This window comes from Sceloporus occidentalis, unplaced genomic scaffold (genome assembly GCF_023333645.1).
Source record: "Sceloporus occidentalis isolate IW3139 unplaced genomic scaffold, rSceOcc1.0.p SCAF_43, whole genome shotgun sequence".
Lineage (NCBI taxonomy): Eukaryota > Metazoa > Chordata > Lepidosauria > Squamata > Phrynosomatidae > Sceloporus > Sceloporus occidentalis.
The window spans coordinates 1554197-1572500 of NW_028317023.1; the positions used below are offsets into that span (position 1 = coordinate 1554197).

General features: G+C 39.5%; 1 protein-coding gene across 1 annotated transcript in view; it reads left to right on the plus strand.

Moving 5' to 3' along the window:
• LOC149289664 (rap1 GTPase-activating protein 2-like) overlaps positions 1 to 18304 on the plus strand; it is a 148355-nt gene that overhangs the window by 31821 nt on the left and 98230 nt on the right. The window contains exon 2 of the mRNA XM_089490213.1: positions 14726 to 14810. Within this exon, the coding sequence (XP_089346339.1) occupies positions 14726 to 14810 (85 nt within the window). The remainder of the gene's footprint in view (positions 1 to 14725; positions 14811 to 18304) is intronic.

Consider the following 18304-nt stretch of genomic DNA (forward strand, 5'->3'; position numbering starts at 1 on the left):
TTTGTTTTCAAAGAATGATTTTTTTACAGGATAATATATATATACATGTGATGTATTAAACAATTTAAAACAGGCTGTGACAGAACCTGACAAAGGTCCATGTGAGCAGATGCAGGGAACTATAGGGGTAATCAGCACAGGTTAATATAAACTAAACCCCTTGTTTTTAGTGGTCAGTTGTAGTGGAAGACAACTTTAAATGTTTATCTTGTTTGCTTTGTCCATAGCATTGTTCTGCACTATATACCGTAAACCCCTGAAGCTTTCCTCAATAAACTAGTTCTCCTAGTGGAAACCCTCCAAGTCACTTGTAGTTTTTCGGTGGGTTTTCACTGTTTGCCAGATAGCTAAAATGACAGTGCTGCTTCAAGACCTCCAGAGCAGCTCGGTTTTAGACAGCTAGGTAAGAGGAGCAGCAACAATGCTGGTTCAGAGACTGATGGCTCCAAAAGGGTCCGGTAAGCATGGTGCTGTCATACAGGCGTCTATGGATAATAAAAAATAAATTATAGGTTTCCATAGGTAAAATGTAAGCTTTTTGTAAGGTTGTCAACTAAATAAATATAGCAAAACTAGTAGGGAGAAAAGTGTCCAGAACTCTGGCACTAACTAGTAGCCCGTAATTATAGTGCCAAGTGAGAGTAAGAGGTTCTCTTATTATGTTAACTGGAGTGAGATTCTCAAAGGGTTATTGGGGTCATAATGCATCTATGATCACACAGTTGTCAGGTTATTTTTGTAGTGCACCAGGTCATCAGCTTTGTTTAAAATATTTGTTAATCCAGCATGTTACTTTTAAAGAGCATGTCCCTTTTTTTTATTAAGCAAATTTTGGTTATCCCTTTACCGAGATACCCAAGGAAGCATAAAGACACAAGTGTGGGGTCGCAGAGTGATGTCTTGACATGTTCTGCTCATTTAGATGCCCCTCTGTTTAGCCCTTTTCTTGTATTGCTGCTGACGGGCCCAGCAGACATCTACCAAGGCAACCAACACGAACCTAGTTGTCTGGGCTGCCAAGGCAAATTTGGGACTCTTGGCAGCTACACACTTCTCTATTCTTTTTACAAAGGTTTCAAAAAAGAAAGATTAACCAAGAAAACAGTTTATTTCTGCCCCCTTTCCATCTGCTTCATACACATTTTCTCTTACAAACTGTCAATCTAAGGTCATCATACCTATAAGAATTACAAATATGACTGCCAATGAGCTGCACACATCTTTAATACTGTCTGGACTGTCACACAGTTTAGCCTGAATAACTGTAGCCTTTGAATTTTGAGACAGAGCAGTATGTGAGCGATCATATATGTGCCAGATATTGTTACGGTCAGGTAGACGAGGGATCCAACAATGCAGGTAAGCACAGCTAAAGAAAGTCCAGAACACAGTCCAAGGTCGAGGGCAACAGCAAGGTCAAAAAACAATCCGAGGTCAGGGCAGGTAGATCAGGTGCAAAAACGGTAAACAGGTCCGGGTTCGTAGGCAGGCAGAGAAGAATCGTGGTCGTTTAAACAGGCAAGAGGTCGGTACACAAGGCAGAGATCAAGTAGAACGAGAAAATAGCACACCCAACGCTAGATAACGCTTAGAACGGGCAAAGACAAGGCAAACAAATGAGGTTTATATAGAAAAAGGAAACACTCACGTCATCAGCCGCGCCGTAGAGCGTGTCGCGCCCTAAATTGATATCAGGTGCGTTTGCTGGTCCCACCACTAGATGGCGGACTTCCGTCGTGTTATCGGCGTGTGCGCGCGGCCACGCGCCTGGAGCGTGAGCAGGTGCGCGTGCCCGAAGAAGCAGGACTGCAAGCCTCCCGAGTGACCGCGGCAGGACCGGAGGAGGAGACGCCGACGACGGGGGATCCAGCGTGTGCGGCCGAGGTAAGTGCCGCAGCGGCGCGCGTAACCCGTCGGCAACTCGCGTGTAGGACGGAGGTGGGGTTGCCGGCGCCCGGCGAGCCGGCGTGAGCAGCCAGAGAGCGAGCCGTGGCGGCGGCGCGCGTGACAGATATGCAGAAAAAGGAAAACCTCCAGGTCAATGTGCATTTTGTATCTTTATACATGTGCTATCAATGTTGTTAGCAACATATATAGAAAGAATTACATATACTACCTAAACATGCTATACACAAACCTCCAAACCATTCCATTTTTTAGAACCAGTACGACTTCGGTCACTGTCCCTCTGAGCTGCCCCACTGTCCTATTTGTGCAGACACTGGTGGCCATGGACATACCTAGGAACTTTGCCCAGGAGTTTCTCGGTGAAGCACTGACTTCATGGTGTTTAACGGTGCCCGCTCCCAACTCATGCTTTCCTCTCTCTTCTTTAGAAGACGGAGAGCTCCAGGTAGCCAGGTATGCACATGGGCCTGTTGGAGAGACCTGGTCTCTGTTATAAGGCTTGTAACTGTGATTACCGAACAGTAGAGAAGGATTTTACGTTTAATCCCCTCTGGCCATTACTTACCCTATTAACCTTTAAAGCTAATGGTTTACAGCAGCCTTCATGTCCACGAATGCCTTCCAGAATATGTGGTTAATATACACTATGTTGCAATTAAACTAAGAATTCAGCTACAGTTTAAACAAAGTGTTCCTATAATTAAAATCAACTATTAACCTGAATTGGTCTACTTTCAAAGCAAAACAAAAACATTTGCTTGTGTGTTGAGTTTCAGCCAGTCATGATACTAAACCTAAAGTTAAAGATGGCTGCCCTTAGGGCTTTTAAGGAAGTTATTGTTTTTCCAGCTCATTTGGTTCTGTACATACTGAAATTGCCATGTCTGGGTTCCAGTAGCTTGGTATTCAGTTTTGGTCCACATCATCTGCTCCTAAAGCCAAGTCTGGAAATTCATTATGTGACTCATTACGGGCAGGCGGGGATACAGTGTGAATGTTTGTGCCTCATTCTTGCTGCTTTCACTTCGTAATCCTACAGTTATTTTGTAGTTTATAGCACAAAAATGTTTCTACTATTGAAGTCAGACATAGATATGCATCAGATGATCTCCTATGTCTCCATTCCCTGTATTTTTTCCTTCCCTTATTTCCCTTCATTAGCCTACTGAACTGGTCAGCTGTCAAACTGTACCTGATCGTAATCCTGTGTGTGAGTATAGGTGCTCATAGGAGCTGTGTAAATCGGGAACAGATTGAGGATTAAAACAGGTCCTGGCACAAGCGGACAGGTGATGACATTGTGGCCCTGGCACTTTAAGGCCAGTGGCTACCTGATGATATAAGTGCAGTTGATGGCTGGATTTGTGCGGCCGCATGTTATATTTTTTTATGCTCACGAAGCATGTGACTGGGCATATTCATACAGCATGTGTAACTAGCCAGTGGCTACACACTAAAGAGCACAAGTGGCAATAAAGACAATAAAGGGGGCACCATCAGACAATGGCCCACTGGGTGTTGCAGTCCAGGCCTGATCAGTCTGTCTCTGCTTGTAATTGAAGTTCCAATGCTTATCCACTGACCACTCCTGATCTTGCTTATCTATAGACAACCTATAGTTTAAGAGAATATTGTAAAATAATGCTGCACTTAAATTAAATAACAGATTACAGGAAACTTGCCAAATATTTTGAGTGGAAAAAGTACACATATTAAACAATGCACGCATTTAAAGTGTGTTTTTCTGTGAGGTCATGGAGACAAAAATTGTATTGTACTTCTTCAAGCTGTAATTATTGCTAACAAAGCCTTCAACCAAACTTACAAAAATATTTCCTTTCCTTTTTTTATGATAGATAATAGGATTCCAACAGCAATAAGGTTACTGACTGACCACAAGCAAGTGTAAAACTCTTTAATATCACAAATAAAGACAAATAGAATATTCTAATCAAGGACCTCCAAGGTAGTATTTTCTGAAATATTACCTGTACCACGTGCCACACCAGAGAGGCAGCGGGAGATTAGGGAGCTAAACAAGTGGCTCAGAAGCTGGTGTAGGAAGGAGGGGTTTGGGTTCATGGAGAACTGGGCCGACTTCTCTGTCGGATACAGGCTCTACGGTAGGGACGGGCTGCACCTCAATGGGGAGGGTGCAGCTGTGCTTGGGGAGAAGATGGTCAGAAGGGTGGAGGAGTGTTTAAACTAGGGAAAGGGGGGGAGGGAAACTACAATATAGAAGGGGAAGATAGTGTAGATAGAGAGCTGGGGCTTATAAATGTACCTGGGGTGGAGCAGAGGGAGGGGTTATAATAGTTAATAGGGATAGGCTTCATAGGGAAAAAAACCATACACCTCTAAATTGTATGCTTACTAATGCCAGAAGTCTGACCAATAAAACTGACGAACTGGAGTTAATAATGTCTGAAGAAAATTATGACATAGTGGGTATAACAGAGACATGGTTGGATGATAGCTATGACTGGGCGGTTAACATACAGGGGTATAGTCTATTCAGGAAGGATCGGAAAAAATGAAAAGGGGGAGGAGTTTGCCTTTATGTAAAGTCCAGCCTAAAGGGCACACTGCGGGAGAATATATGTGAGGGAAATGATGTGGAGTCATTATGAGTAGAAATATATGGAAAGAAAAATAATAAAATACTGATCAGGGTTTGCTATAAGCCACCAAATATAATGGAAGCAGCAGAAGATCAATTATTAAAGCAAATAAACAAGGCAGCTAATCACAATGAGGTGGTTATTATGGGGGACTTTAACTATCCCGACATAAACTGGGAAACCGAGACCTGTGAATCTCATAAAGGAAACCGGTTTCTGACTATAAGTAAGGATAATTATCTGTCCCAAATGGTACAGGACCCGACCAGAGGGGGCGCCCTACTGGACTTAATATTAACCAACAGACCTGACAGAGTAACTAATGTGCAGGTCAGGGGACATCTAGGAAATAGTGATCACAATATGATACATTATAACTTGTCCTTCAATAAGGGAACTCTTAGAGGAGCCACAAGAACTATACACTTTAGGAGGGCAAAGTTTGATCAACTAAGAGAAGCCCTTAACACTGTAAATTGGGAAAATGTCCTCAAAAACAAGAGTACAGACGCTCAATGGGAGATTTTTAAGAATATCTTAAATTCTCACTGTGAAAGGTACATACCATATGGGAATAAAAGAGTCAGGAACAAGAGAAAACCAATGTGGATAAATAAAAATGTAAAGGGGGCAATAAATGGCAAAAAAAAGGCATTTAAGCTACTAAAACAGGAAGGCAGTGAGGAAGCACTAAAAAGCTATCGGGGAAAAAATAAAATATGTAAAAATCAGATAAAAGCAGCAAAATTGGAGACAGAAAGACTCATTGCCAAAGAGAGTAAAACAAACCCCAAAATGTTCTTTAACTATATAAATAGTAAAAAGGTTAACAATGAAAGCGTTGGCCCCTTAAAAAGTAATGAGGGAGAAGTTATAGACGGGGATCAGGAAAAAGCTAATCTATTAAATATATTCTTCTCTGCTGTATTCACAGAGGAAAATGAAATGCCAGGTAATATACAGCAGGATGAGATAAATGCCCCAGTACATGTCGCCTGTCTAACGCAGGAAGAAGTGCAGTGCCGCCTAAAAAAAATCAAAATAGACAAATCACCAGGTCCAGATGGCATTCACCCCCGCGTTCTAAGGGAGTTAAGTAATGTAATAGACAGACCCCTATTTCTAATATTCAAGGACTCTATAGTGACAGGGTCTGTTCCCCAGGACTGGCGCATAGCAAATGTTGTGCCAATATTCAAAAAGGGGACAAAAAGTGACCCGGGGAATTATAGGCCTGTTAGTTTAACTTCTGTTGTGTGTAAACTGTTTGAGGGTTTCCTAAGAGATGCTATTTTGGAGTATCTCAATGAAAATAAGTGTATGACTCCATATCAGCATGGGTTTACAAGGGATCGGTCCTGTCAAACTAACCTGATCAGCTTTTATGAGGAGGTGAGCTCAAGACTGGATCGGGGTGAATCGCTGGATGTCGTATATCTTGATTTTTCCAAAGCATTTGATACGGTGATACATAAAAGGCTGGTACATAAAATGAGAATGCTTGGGCTGGGGGAGAATGTGTGTATGTGGGTAAGTAACTGGCTCAGTGATAGGAAACAGAGGGTGGTTATTAATGGTACATACTCTGAGTGGGTGACTGTTGCTAGTGGGGTACCACAGGGGTCAGTTTTGGGTCCTATTCTTTTTAATATATTTATTAATGACCTTGTAGAGGGATTGCATAGTAAAGTATCAATCTTTGCAGACGATACTAAGCTCTGTAACGTGGTTAACACAATAGAGGACAGCGCACGATTACAAATGGATCTGCATAGGTTGGAGGCTTGGGCTGGGATGTGGCAGATGAGGTTCAACACAGATAAATGTAAGGTTATGCACATGGGGAAGAAAAATCCAGGCTGGGAATATGTATTAAATGGGAAAACACTGGGGACGACTGACATGGAAAAGGACTTAGGAGTTTTAGTTAACAGTAAATTTACCTGTAGCGACCAGTGTCAGGCAGCTGCTGCTAAGGACAAATAAAATCATGGGGTGCATCAAAAGGGGCATAGATGCCCACGACAAGGAAATAATTCTACCCCTGTACAAGTCACTAGTCAGACCACACATGGAATACTGTGTACAGTACTGGGCACCAGTGTACAAGAAAGATATAGTGGAGCTGGAGAGGGTTCAAAGACGGGCAACCAGAGTAATAAGGGGAATGGGAGGACTACAGTACCCAGAAAGATTATCAGAATTGGGGTTATTTAGTTTGGAAAAAAGACGGCTTAGGGGGGACTTAATAACTATGTATAAATATATAAGGGGACAGTACAGAGATCACTCCCAGGACCTATTTATACCCAGGACTGTATCTATAACAAGGGGACATCCTCTACGGCTGGAGGAAAGAAGGTTTCTACACCAGCACAGACTGGGGTTCTTTACAGTAAGAGCGGTGAGATTATGGAACTCTCTGCCAGAGGAAGTGGTGATGGTAAACTCAATAAAAGAGTTCAAAAGGAGCCTGGACGTGTTTCTTGAAAGCAATAATATTACAAGTTATGGATATTAGATTAATAGGGACAGAACGTTGATCCAGGGATTTATTCTGATATATTTGGAGTCGGGAAGGAATTTTCCCCCTGGTATGGGGCAATTGGCATCTGCTTCATAAGGGTTTTTTGCCTTCCTCTGGATCAACACAGTAGGGACACAATATGTATATAGGTTGAACTTGATGGACTTTGGTCTTTTTTCAACCTTATGAACTATGTTACTAATTACCATGGTATCTTTTAGGTACTGCATAGTCACCAGCTGCAAACTCTTGGTCCTATCAAAATGATGTAGGATTTTATGTACATAGTTCCCTCTCTGACATTATATATGTTTTTTTTTGTTGTTGTCACAACTCCAGTAAGGGTCACCTGGCCAGCCCATAACGGACTTGGGGAGACATGTCTTGCAGGGAGCTTATGGTACCTGGGCGGCTGGGACTCTTCTTCAAGGTTTTGGGAAGAACTGCCTGTTAGACTTATGGCTCAAACGCTGGCATGTCGTTAATGGGTTGTTGCTATTCTAGTGGTCTAGCTGTGGCCACCTCCCTTCCCACAGTCACTGTCTGGCGTCTTTCTTGGGGTCAGGTTGGGTGGTAGTTTTTTAGGGTTTATACTATAGTTCTAAGTAGTCATGTCCTCTTTTTAAGCCTTTTTATCCTTCTCTGAGTTTATATAGCTTGCATTGTGCAGCACAGAGCTATAGATGGTAGCATCCCTATAAGTTCTATAGATTGTTAGGGCCCTAAGCATATCTCCCAACATTTTAAATAGCCAAAATTGATCCTGAGTGCGTACTCGTTGTGTTGCACAGGTAGTACATTGTCCATGTGCAAATATACATCCTGTCCATTTAGTGTTACAGTTTATTGCTTTTTAATAATAAAATCGTGTTTTTATGTTTTACAGCCATAAAGGCTGACATTATTTTAAATAATTACTTTAATTCCCTTCAATTCAGTTTTATTTAGGAGCTTACTAGCCACGATTACTATTTTTAGACTTCTGAGCTAGTATATCAAGAATACTTAAACATGCAGAAAATGTAAACAACTTGAATTGTTGAATAAAGAGCATACATAAACCATACAGAAAATCCTACATAAAGAAGTAGGATTTAGTCTTAGCTATAAAATAATTGTTTTTCTATTTTTTTCTGTGTATGTTCTCAATTTACTCAAACAACACATACTGTACATGTTTTTGCTATTCATATTCATATTCATTACCAACAATAAAAATAAAGTAAGAGAAAACCCTGTAAATAAAAAAGCCTGCTTGCTAAAATGTTGTTTTATTAGTACATACTAATATTCTCTTACTCTGCCTTTTTAAACCGTGGTCTATATGTGTTTAATATATTTGACTTTGAATCTCAATTAAATAACAATAAATAAAATTAAAGATGATACTTTATGTCCACTAGGGGGCATAAAATACCAGCGTTTTTGTGTGCAATACCATTTTACACCAGGTGGGTCATTTTCCAGAAGAATCTTCTCCAGGCGATACAATTGGCTCTTATTAGAAAGCCCATAATATATGTTTGAATAGTTTTTGACAAATAACAGTTTATTATGAACGCATGCCTTTTCTCTGTATATAAATAAAATCTCCTCACTTTCAAGTATCATTGAGGAAAATACTTAAACTGAATATTCCAAAAAGTATGTCCTGTCTTTAGTATATAAATCACAGTTCAGAAAAGCAGCAAGATTGTATTCAATGATATTTTGGGATTGTTTACACACGTTTGAGTATTTTGTCAATCAGCATGCTGATGAGTCCCATACAGATGACCTTTCATATCACAGATATATTATTATTATCGCTGGTAAACTGGAAGTGTTTGGTACAGAGCTTATCAACACTTATTCACATTTATGTGTTACTTCTCAGAAGTAGTTGTAAATGAGCCGTGTTTAGATCACAGTGAGTCATGATGCAGACAGGCACTATGTCAGGGCACTCAGAGCTGGCTACAACTGCAAGAAGAGGCACTCATTATCTGTATCCACTACTTTAGGCTGCATCTCCGTGAGATATGATTCTTTATATTGGCCTATTAGAAAGGGAGTGATGAGTTCACAGAATATTTCCTTTGTATAGTTCTCAAATGTATCACATAAAGAACTAGGTTTGTGATGATTTATTCTACCTTTTGAGTCTAGATTTCTATTGTTGCCTTTGAAGAGGATAAAAACATGTTTTATAAGAGATTAATTTCTTTCCATGATTGTGGTTTAGTTGAGTGGCTATAGATGTTTTTTTGGGTCAGATTGACATGTACGGTTGAAATAAAGAATTCCATGCATGTTAAGTACCCCGAATTAACACTCATGCGCACAGAAGCTTCCACCAATTTAAAGCCACTGTCAGACATTTTTTAGTGTTTATTAAGTGTGTTCCTTCATTTTCTTTCCTTACAGCTTATGGGATGTATATCAGCCACACATTTTTTCATAGTGTACCTATTTTATGGGACACAATTTTTACTTGCTTGTATATATATATATATATATTGAAATAAAGCAGTTGTGCCTTTTGTATATATTATATACCTTAATAAAAATATCTATATCTATCTATCTATCTATCTATCTATCTATCTATCTATCTATCTATCGGTCTATATATAATGATTGAACATTAGCATTCTGTTCTTCACATCTAAAAGCTTTCAAGCATACTTAGGAACTTCACAGGGCTGCTCTCCAGATCGAGCCCTCTCCTGCTCTTAAACAATTGGTGGGTACGGGTAGCATCAAGCCTCCAAAAGACATGAAAGAAGAGTTGGCGGAGGAATGAGTATGGCCGAACACCACTCCCCTGCTGGAGATCAAATGATGTCCAAGTGGCCACTTGCTCGACTGTGATTTATAGACCTCTTCTGGGTCATGCAGCATGGTGAGGCAGCCGTAGCAATTTTATGGTCACATAGCGTGCGACTGGGCATATCTAGCAGCTGGCCACCAACTGCGGCACCCGATAGTGCTGCATGAACATCTCCAGGATTCTGAGTTTACCCAGCTGAGTACACTAGACTCAGAAACTAAACACAACAAGAAACTCTGCATGCTCCTTGCATTGTAATCATTCATGTCCAAACCCTTTAGGGATAACAGGAAGTTTTCATTCCTGAGTCGGATCAAGTTTACTGTCGAATAGGTTATTCAGAATATCCCTCTACCTTTAATGAATAAATAAGTGTGAAACAGTAGCCCCATTTGTGTTGTGTGACAGGAATAATTACATTTCTGATATTGTAATATTAAAGAGCATGTTGTGTTTCCTTGTAAATTAAAACGCACAGTTTTCCTACCAATTACAAAGGACCCATTGTTACTAATTTAGGCAACATTTTACATCTGTGTTACAGCGGTTTTCAATAAAAATATTGTAATAAAACACACCCTTTGAAACAACTTCCCTCTACTATGGAATGAACCCAGCCTCAGGTTGAATCATAAATGAGAACAGTGAGTAATACAACAGAACAGGTTGGCAAATGAAAGGAAATAAAAACAATGCATTTTTCTCAATCATAGTTTTTATTAAATGTTTTTTTATCCAATTAATCGATTAATCTAAAAAATAATCGTCCATAATAATTTATTATGGAAATAATCGTTAGTTGCAGACCTAGAGCTTATGCATAAAAACATATTCTGCTGCAAAGATTAAAATGCGGTCTTATCACCGTAAAACCCAGTAGAAATGGCTGTTTTGTTTGGAACATTCTTTTGGTTGCTTTGATGACATGTGATGACACATGTGTTGAGGCTATGGCCAAAGAAAGGTTTGTTGCAGGGCCAATCCTACCCAAAGAGCCACTCAGAGTCAGGTGGTGCGGGTTTGGGGCAGACAGTAAAGAATCACAGGTCCTTATAACAATCTAAAGGTCACGTAGCCGGGAGTCTAAAAGGGAAGCAGGAGCGCAGGAACAAGGAGCAGGCAAACAGGAGAAAACGCTGGGATTCTGTGCATGAGGCAACAGAATAACCTGGCAATGAATTACAGGTGTGTTGGGGTTTTACAGCTACTTGGACACTCCCCCGTGGGAGGGGTGATGAAGGTTGGGCTATACCTTTCCCAGGGTAGCCTTTTGGGATCATGGGTGTGTCCTCCTCTGAAGGACATGACGGCAGGTATGTCCACACCACACCCCTAGTGGCTTTGAGCATAGGCTAGCTAGACAGTGCCTGAAAATTGCCACTGTCAGGGCATATACATAACCCCTATTCATGTCCGTGCATAGGCATAGCAAGAGGAGTAAAGTCTGTGCCGGCTGAGTCTCTATACCTTCTCTGCCTACAGCTTCAGCATCCCTGTCTCCTTTGCTACAGCGCCGCTTCTTCTCTTGCCTCTTCTAGTTCGTCTGTCTTCTTTCTTCTGCCTTTTCTCCCCACATCTTATTTCTTCTATCGTCAACCAGGCCTCGTGGTGCACTTCTGCAAAAGGGGAGAGAGGGTGAGAGTATAAGAGAGAGTGAGTGAGAGTATGAGAGAGAAGAGGTGAGAAAGTGATGGAACCAAAATGATGATGATGATGGAAGATGGGAGTTATACTGTACCATTGTCAATGTCTGGCTCAGTACATAGTGATAGGAGTCATGCTGTAACACCGTCCATGTCTGACTCAGTATATAATTATGAGAGTTATGCTGTACCATGCTTGGTGTATGGCATTCTATATAATAATGGGAGTTATTCTTACCACTGTTATAGTCGGGCTCAAGATATAATGATGGCAGTTATGCAATACAACCATCGGTATCTGGCTCAATTTATAGCAATGAAATTTATGCTGTACCATATATTTCAGGCTAACTATGAGCTGTACTGTATCGTATCTGTCTACTGATGAGGACTATGCTATAATGCCTTCACCACATGCATAATGGGAATGATTATGAAATGATTATGGCACACAACCACTAAAGGGCCAAATGTTACTTTACTGTCTAATTCACCTCAGTGTCCTACTAAGCTCATGCAAAACATATTTACAAAAATGTGAATAAATCACTGGGTTTGGGGAAAGTTGTTACGTTATTATTTTTGAATTCTCTGCAGTTTTAATATCATTAAGTTTCTTGTTTCTTTTTTTACTTTCCTCAAAAATAACCTCTGTTAAAATATAGTGGACAGCACTATTTTCTGTTCTTGCTATGGCTCTGTCCTTTGTGCTTGGCACCTTCTTTAAAATTGGAGTGCCGGATGTCACTGACACATTCAATGTAATGCTGTTTGGGGGCAAATATGTCAATGACAATATGCCTGGGCACAAAAATGGCACTGATGGTCAGATGGGAGTGACAAGCTGTTTGTTGGCAAAGATGGCTCCCACAAGCTGTTTGGATGCTAAGGTGGCATTGACGAACTGTTTGGGCACAGAGGTGGCACTGGTAACTTGTTTGGGGGACAACGGTGGTACTGACGAGCTGTTTGGGGCAAAGCTGGCACTATAGGAAGTGGGTGACATGTAACTTGGTAAAGTCAAGGAGCCAAAAGAAGTGGAATGCTTGACATAGAAAATGCGTGTGGTTAGAAGTATTATATTTTAGGGGGAGGGGTTAGAAATATAGCCACATACCCTAGGCCCGGCAAAAAAAAACTTATGCTTGGACCTGCCCCTATCACTTGTCTGATGAAGAAAAAGCAAACTGGATTTCTGAAAATTTTGGTTCCAAATAATTATCAACAACATTGGAAGATAATTTTCCTTTGCTATAAAATTCATTTTCTTCTAGAAGCAGCAATTTTAACATTGATATAAACAATGATACACATAATTTGATTAATTACAAACCCAATCTTTATGTAGTTCAAAAAAGAAATGCTCTTTTGTAGACTGCATATATTTCAGTATTTGTGCCTTTGGTTTCTAATTACCGACATCTGTCCAGGGTACATCGGTCAGCTTCACAGTTGTGCTCGGTAACCATGTGGCAGGTTGCCATAGAAATGTTGCTTGTTTGCTGTGAGATAAAAGCCCTATAGAGCCGTTTGTTTCTGCCCAGCTGTTGTTGGTCTCACTTTTGAGCAAAAAAGATAAAGAAATTGCATTTATCTGACCTCGTATTTTTGGCAGTGTGCAGCAAACTAATTTTATGAAAAGCTTTGTTACCACCCATGCTCTGGTTTCAATACTCTTACCACAGGGATACTTGTTACAGATTTTGCACGCTTTTTAACCTTTTTTTACATGTCAGTCATTTGTGCTTATACTTCTATTTAGGTGGACTGTTAATGTACTGATTAAATTATTATTGCATCATTAATTCATTATATTTACATCATTAAAGCATTTTATTATATATTTCAAGTGCAGCTATTTCTGACCCTACATATGAACACATACATAAAAAGATTCTTTGGAACCTAAACTCCCCATCTACACAGAGTATTACTTTTTAGTGTGTTTATGTGTGACATTAGTAGTTAACTAATTAATATTGTAACATATTACTGTCCATACATATGTAACACATTACCTGTGCAAACAATTTACAAGCCACCCCATTAGCAGTAGTAGGTGCCTTCTTTTTTTTAAAATGCCATTTAGTTTGAAATATCAAGTGTAAGTCTGGTAGAAAAGGCAAAATATAAAAATGCCATAGACTTCCTAATTTTATTTAGCAATTTACAACTGATTTTTTTCTTAAGAGGGATGAAAACATCATAGAGCAAACTGGGGTAGTCTTCTGGTCATGAAGGGACTACAGTCCTATGTGGCCTATGTAGCAACCTTACATGTCCACCTTAACATCCTCCTAAGTATAGCCTGTCCACCTAGACATCCACTAAAATTTGTTTCTTTTCCCTTAACATCCATGGTTTGAAAAAAAGATATCACATTGTGACGCTTGGAGACTTTTCATGTTGACTATATTATGTCTATCTGCATATAGTTATTGGATTTTAGTTCCTGACCCAATAGGCAAACACATATCAAGGCTTTATTTATATAGATCTCTAATTTTTCATTTTTATTTGAATGGAGGATAAAGCATATTTTTAAGTTGTTAATGCACCTGAGTGTCAGTGAACTGGATGAAAACCCATTCAATAATTTTTTCATTCCCTCATCTTCACCTGCCCCTCGTTCTTAGTACTCAAGATTCGTCGGGTTTAAACACCCGTGTTTTGTTGTTGGCATTTTTGCATCTCACCACCCTCAGTACCGTATATAATCCTTCATGCTATGAAGAGGAAAGCCAGAAGCAAACAGAATATGCTACATAACTATTGAACACCAGATGGGAGGAAGGAGAAGGGAGGGCTAGGGGAAATATGTCGTAATAAGGTTGTCATGGGAATGCAACTCTATTTATCTGTCTTTATATGATTGTACAGCACCTGAATTGAGGTTTACCTGCACCATCTCTAGTAGGTAGAATATTTAATTAATCATTAGACAGTATTTATAAAGTGTGTATTTGTTGTTGGGTTGAAAAACTACAAGTCTCCATGAAGTTTCTGTGAAGTAAAGAGAAGCACCTACCAAGAATCGTTCAGAATATTAAATGGTTGGAGTCATTTGAAACCTCTCCATAAGTAATTAAGCTATTTGAATCGTGCAGGAAGTATCAGATGAAGCCCAAGAGGTGATGGAACGAAAAGTAATTGTTATTTTTTGGTATATTTGTATATGGCTGGAAAACTTATGCGATACTTTGTGTGTCAACAGGAAACAGGAGCTGTCCAACACTTCAGAAGTGACTATTCCCGACCGTCCTCTGTCTCCACCTGCAACCGCACCACCAAACATGAAGGTAATTGATCCCAGCACCCCATCTCAGTTTATAATATCTATGATTGCATGTTATTTTCTCAATATGCCTTTTTATTGGTTATACATTTAGACAGATTCTGTTGGTTAACTCAGTTGTCACTGTTTGGCAAAGCAAAATCTTAAACTCGTACCTGCGGGTCTTCCTACAACAAATTTATAATTTGTAAATAAATCATTTTTTGGCTTTTGATATGTTACATACTTATTTTGTGAATTCTCTGTCAGATCACTTGCTATAAATAATTAGTGATATAAGAAAACTCTGCTATACATATTGTTAATCACAGTTATGTGATGAAAAAAATATATATTTAGCAATTTTTTAATGTAGCTTTACAATGAGGAAAAAAAGAGAAAACTGCATCCATACTTGTTTGTGATTTATCATTGATTTATCAATAAAATAGAACACTAGAAACAGATGGTGTGCTAATTGTTGCTTGTTCAAATAAAACAAAAAAAAGAAGAAATCAGCATGAAATAAACATTTTACCTGTTTGGCTGAAAATATAGATATATTGAACCAGTTTTAATCAGATTTTGCTCAGACTACTGCTTTTTCAGGCTGACATAATGCTAGACAGACCGCACATAAAATGAAAATCCGGTTTTGTTGCCATAACCAATTAAATATATGCTATTATCCAGATGTACTGGCTTTCTAGGGTCTAGCAGTATGAATATGAAGAACACATGTGATTGTCAAGGTGGCATAAGTGTGTAAACACTATAAACAGTAAACATTATTTTTTAACATTTAAGGGAAAAGTTGAGCAAACTTTATATATATATATGTAAGCCAAGGTTTGTCTAAGTGTTTGAGTGAAAAAGCAACTTTATTTAGTAGCCACTTGCTTTCTCAACAACTGTGTGCCAGCGGTAACCATATTCACTAACGAATCTTCATTTCACCTTAAATGTCAGCAAGAGAAAGCAAGAGGCAGGGAGTGCTCAATAGTGGGTAAGTAAAGCTACCTTTTCAGTCAAACACCTAAGATAACAATAGTGTAGTTACTTTTCCTAGAGATGTACAGAGAAGTGATATAGAGAGAGAGATAAGTTTCATATGTTATTACCTTATATTTTTGGGGTACTTCACTTCGCTCGCCAGAAAAAAGAAAAATGTGATCTTGAAAAAAAAATAGATGATATGTTCTCTGGTTGAAAAAGCACTAGTGATTTCAGACCGGTGGGGATATTCTAAAGGCTTTCTCTCATTAACAGTATTGGGCTTGATTCAGTTCTATAGATACATCTATCTCAAGTAATTGAATAGAAATCACTAGAATCACAATAAATCGGACTCAATATACCATTATCCCACATTTTGCCATTTAAATCTAGGTCGAGCTGCATGTCATAGGTTTATCACCAACACTGAATCCAGCCTATTGTCTGTTTTTATGGCATTGGAGATTGGAGTGCTATTAAAAATGGGAAATAGTGCGCAATTTCTTCAACAATGTACCTTGAGTGCATTATTTCTCTATTTTAAACCACTTTACACTTTGATTATAGTCCCTTTAAGAAGACTCACAATTCACTGCCATCATTGTAATCAGGCTGGTCATTGATGTCACTGGCCATTACTATGCAGTGCATCCTTGGCGAGGCACCATAGTGAATCACTTCATAGGATAGGAGTTGAAATTCAAAAATATTAAGAGTGGGAATTGTTATAAATATAGCATAATATATAATATATAACAATATAATATAAATGAAAATACAACAAATATTTAGCTTATGTGCCATTTTCAGGAATTTTTAACCCCACTTAGTTAAAATTAGTAAAATTTTGAACCTGCTGCCTTAGGTCAGAATATATCGCTACACAGCATCCACATGACTGCTTTGTGACTTATGGACACAAAATATCCAGACACTCTGTCTCAATAACAATTAAGCGTTTCTGAGCACTTTCTAAATGAGCTGACCCTTTAACAAGTAACGCTTTAATGGCCTATCATGTATATTCTATGTACTCACTCATTATTTATTTTAAATTGGGCACCTTGACTTGTTATTATTTAAATATTCACTTTATTGAGTGACATGCAATTAGAAAAGGGATAGCAACCATAACAAATTGGTAGCTTTAGAGTCTAAGATAACTTCAGATCAGGCCCGGACTGGCCATCGGCCGTCCCAAGGCTGGATTGACGTAGGGGCTGATGGAGCTGCAGCTCCAGGCCCCTACCTTAAAATAGGCCCAGTCAGGACCAGACTGAGTGGGCCTATGCGGCCTCTACGGCCGCATTAACTCAGGGCATAAGGGGTACCTACCCATTAAGCCGGCAGCAACTGCGACCGGGTCCGCCACTCTAGGGAGCCAGGCAGCCCCAACCAGGGCCGGCCTTAGGGGTGCGCGGCCGCACAGTGCTTAAATTAAAACATCGGGGGTTTTTTTTTGTTTACTTTATTTAACATCCTTCAAGTTCAATAAAGTTTGTTTAACTTTATTTAACATGGAGGATGTTAAATAAAGTTAAAAAAGAAACAACAATAAACCCAGATGTTTTAATTTAAGCACTATGCGGCCGCGCACCCCTAAGGCCGGCCCTGGTGGGGGCTGCCCGGCCTCCTAGAGTGGCGGACCCGATCGCAGTTGCTGCTTACTCCGGCAACAAGGTAAGTAGGGTAATAGAGGAGAGGGGATAGATAGTGAGAGGGGGTACGTATGAGAAAAGGGGAACATAGTGATAAGGGGGAACATAGAAGGGGCAGATAAGAAGGGGATGGGGAGAGGGGTAGTATGAATGCGTATGAGAATGAATGAATAAATGTGTGGATGAATTGTGTGAATGCGTATGAGAATTAATGAATTCATGTGTGGATGAATTTGTGAGACTGCATTAATGAATATGTGTTAATGATTTGTGTGAATGAGTGAGTAAGTGTTTGTGTCTATCATGAATGTTTAAGTGATTTGGGGAAATTCAAAGATGGTACATGAAGGGTGGGCTTTAACAATAAATAAATAAATAAAAATGGGCTGCTCAGTCTTAAATGCCCGGGCCTATTTTTTGTCCCAGTCCGGGCCTGCTTCAGATCAATGTATCCAGACTGTACAACCCTAGGAATCTACCCCTGAGACCCTGAGATTGGAGCATAAACGCTGATATTCAGAGTTAAACCCTCAGAGTTCCCATAAATGTATATAAGGGGGATGCAAATATAATGCTCTGCACCTAGCCCCAATTCTAACCATGTCCTTGGGTTCTGTGTGGGTTATCAGCAATGACTGGAGGTACGAGTAGCTCTATAAAGGTTAGAAAGGAAGAAAACCCTTATAAAGTTTCCTTTAGTTGGGAGATCATTTACTGACCTGTAAAATGTAACAACTACGAGAAATGATAATTCTGCAATTCTAAAAAAGTTACAAATAAAGTAAATTTTCCTTGGGCAAACATGATATTTATAGTTTCCATACTGTGTCTTGCATGTCTCTCATTTCAAAAGGCCATAAAGGGG